The sequence below is a fragment of the Babylonia areolata genome, chromosome 30 (genome assembly GCF_041734735.1).
Source record: "Babylonia areolata isolate BAREFJ2019XMU chromosome 30, ASM4173473v1, whole genome shotgun sequence".
NCBI classification, from domain to species: Eukaryota; Metazoa; Mollusca; class Gastropoda; order Neogastropoda; family Buccinidae; genus Babylonia; species Babylonia areolata.
In genome coordinates this window covers 16,538,784-16,541,283 of record NC_134905.1, presented here as the reverse complement: position 1 = coordinate 16,541,283, position 2,500 = coordinate 16,538,784, and the positions used below count along the sequence as shown (strand labels likewise).

The following is a 2,500-nucleotide window of genomic DNA, read 5'->3' as shown; positions in this document are numbered from 1 at the left end:
TGTTATCATAATGGATACATATATCACACTCTGTCCACAAAACTGCTGTGAGCGGCATTACAAAACGCACAGTATATACTGCTGCTACTGCTGCTACTACTACTACTACTACTACTACTACTACTATTATTACTACAAGTGATAATAAAGCATGACGTTAGACACAGACATTACACGGCGGTTTCTTTGAAGACCTTGTTTCGTGATGTCCCTCCGTGGGCGCTGATGGACTTCTTGAAAGAAGTGAACATTTTTAACCAGATTTGAAGGTTTTAAACTATGGAAGTTTTTTTTTTTTAACTTTGAGTAGAAAGTTTGAAGTGGTGATTCATTTTAATTGTTTGTTGTTGTTTTTTTTACCCTTGTAGTAGTTAGTAACGTGGCGATAGCCTTGAGGTGGCCTTAGTGGTCGGCGAGGCTCTAAGCACCATAATTTCATTTGATAATAATGATAGTGGTTATTTGTAGAGCGCTCTTTCCAGAAAACTGGTCTAAGGCCTTTACAAAACGCATATTATAATTATACTACTGTCGCTGCTGCTTCTACTGCTACTACTACTACTACTACTAATGATAATAACGATGATAATTATTATAGTTATAGTTCAGTTCAGTTCAGCTACTCAAGGAGGCGTCACTACGTGCGGACGAATCATAATGAATAATAATTATAATGGATACTTATATAGCAGTCTGTCAAGAAAACTGCTGTAAGGGGCTTTACAAAACGCAAATTATATACTACTACAACTGCTACTTCTGCTACGACTACTACTAATGATAACACTAATGATTATAATGGATACTTATATATAACACTCTGCCCAGGAAACTGCTTTAGAGGCTTTACAAAACGCACATTATATACCACTACTGCTACTGCTACTTTTGCTACGACTACTACTAATGATAATAGTAATAATTATAATTGATACTAATATAGCGCTCTGCCCAGAAAACTGCTGTAGGGGTTTTACAAAACGCATATTAGACATAACACGTTTCAACAAAGTTCTATTTATATACACACCAAAATGTAGTAAGCAAACAGTACGCCCATATAAACACAATGCATACGAGCATACGTTCAAAACACGATCTCTCTCTCTCTCTCTCTCTCTCTCTCTGCGTGCGTGCGTGCGTGCGTGTGTGTGTGTGTGTGTGTGTGTGTGCGCGCGCGCGCGTGTCTGTGTACACATAAATTTGTATGCACGCATTGTCAAACATACTACATGATTGTAAAGGAGTATTCATAAATTGTTCGGATGGAGTGGGCCTGTACCACACAACGAAGCTAATTGCTGAGAGAAGAGGTGAGTTTTGAGGCCAGATTTAAATTAATTGAGACGAGGGAGTGGGAAGGAGGAGGGGGTGGGGGGGGGTTGGAAGTTGTCAGGGATATATATAACATGTTCATACGACTGGCATAGGACTCAACTAGTTGTTACTTACTGAGTCGCAAACTCACCATCCTGTTCCGACAATTATTATAAGCGGCGTATGACAATGTCAGGAGTCAACGTCCGTAGTGCAGTGTCACACAGTACGCTATGTCATCCCTCGTGACACAAAATATGATATATCATTCCTCGTGATATCTGAACTATTGCCTCGCGGGCGCGCGCGCGCGCACACACACACACACACACACACATACAGAGAGAGAGAGAGAGAGAGAGAGAGACAGAGAGACAGAGAAACAAAGGTAGAGAGAGAGAGAGAGAGAGAGAGAGAGACAGAGAGAGAACAAACTCCATGCACAAATGCAACTGGTGACATCGCCCAGTGAACCAGCTTGCATCCGTAAATGCTTCATCTATATATATATATATATATATATATATATATATATATATATATATATATATACTTTTTTTTAAATAATTTTTTATGTAGGTTTTTTTTTTGTTTGTTTGTTTGTTTTTTTAGTTGTTTTTCATGAAAATCATCATCATCATCATTCTTGTTGCTTATAGTCCAGCCGTCCCGCACAAAGGCCATATCAGGACTTTCATGAAAATAACGACAAAGCATTACGCCGGATAAGACAACAACAATCCACTCATCCATGCAGACACTACCAGTCGGTCTGACAATCTTGTTCTTTTTTTTCTTTTCTTTTTTTTTTCTTTTTTTTTTCTTTTAACAACAGCAGAATAATAATATTCCGCTCACATCCTGCTTCGACTCCCCCCCCCTTCCCCCCGCGCCTCCACCCCCATCCCCATCCACTTATCTATTCGCTCCAGTAACTAATCTTACCTCACTGGTCCCGAAAGACCCACGGGCCCGTCCATCTGGATAAGTAAAACAACAACAACAACAACAACTGACAACAAACTGTAGTCGCTCGGCTGAAAAGTCTTTCAAAGTCTCGGTACTTCGAGAAGTAGAAGAGAAGATGTAGGAATCGCTGTGTCGGACCAAGGTTAAAATTTTTTTTTCTTTTTTTTTTAATCACCACAACTCAAGAGGTAAGCGGAGTCAGTGCAAAACGGAT

General features: G+C 39.6%; 1 protein-coding gene across 1 annotated transcript in view; it reads right to left on the bottom strand.

The window, feature by feature from the left end:
• Window positions 1-2,500, bottom strand: part of LOC143275261 (uncharacterized) — a 34,734-nt gene that overhangs the window by 32,005 nt on the left and 229 nt on the right. Inside the window, exon 1 of the mRNA XM_076579237.1 lies at window positions 2,263-2,500. This exon is cut by the window's right edge and continues 229 nt beyond it. Coding sequence (XP_076435352.1) covers window positions 2,263-2,297 — 35 coding nt within the window. The 5' untranslated portion in view covers window positions 2,298-2,500. The remainder of the gene's footprint in view (window positions 1-2,262) is intronic.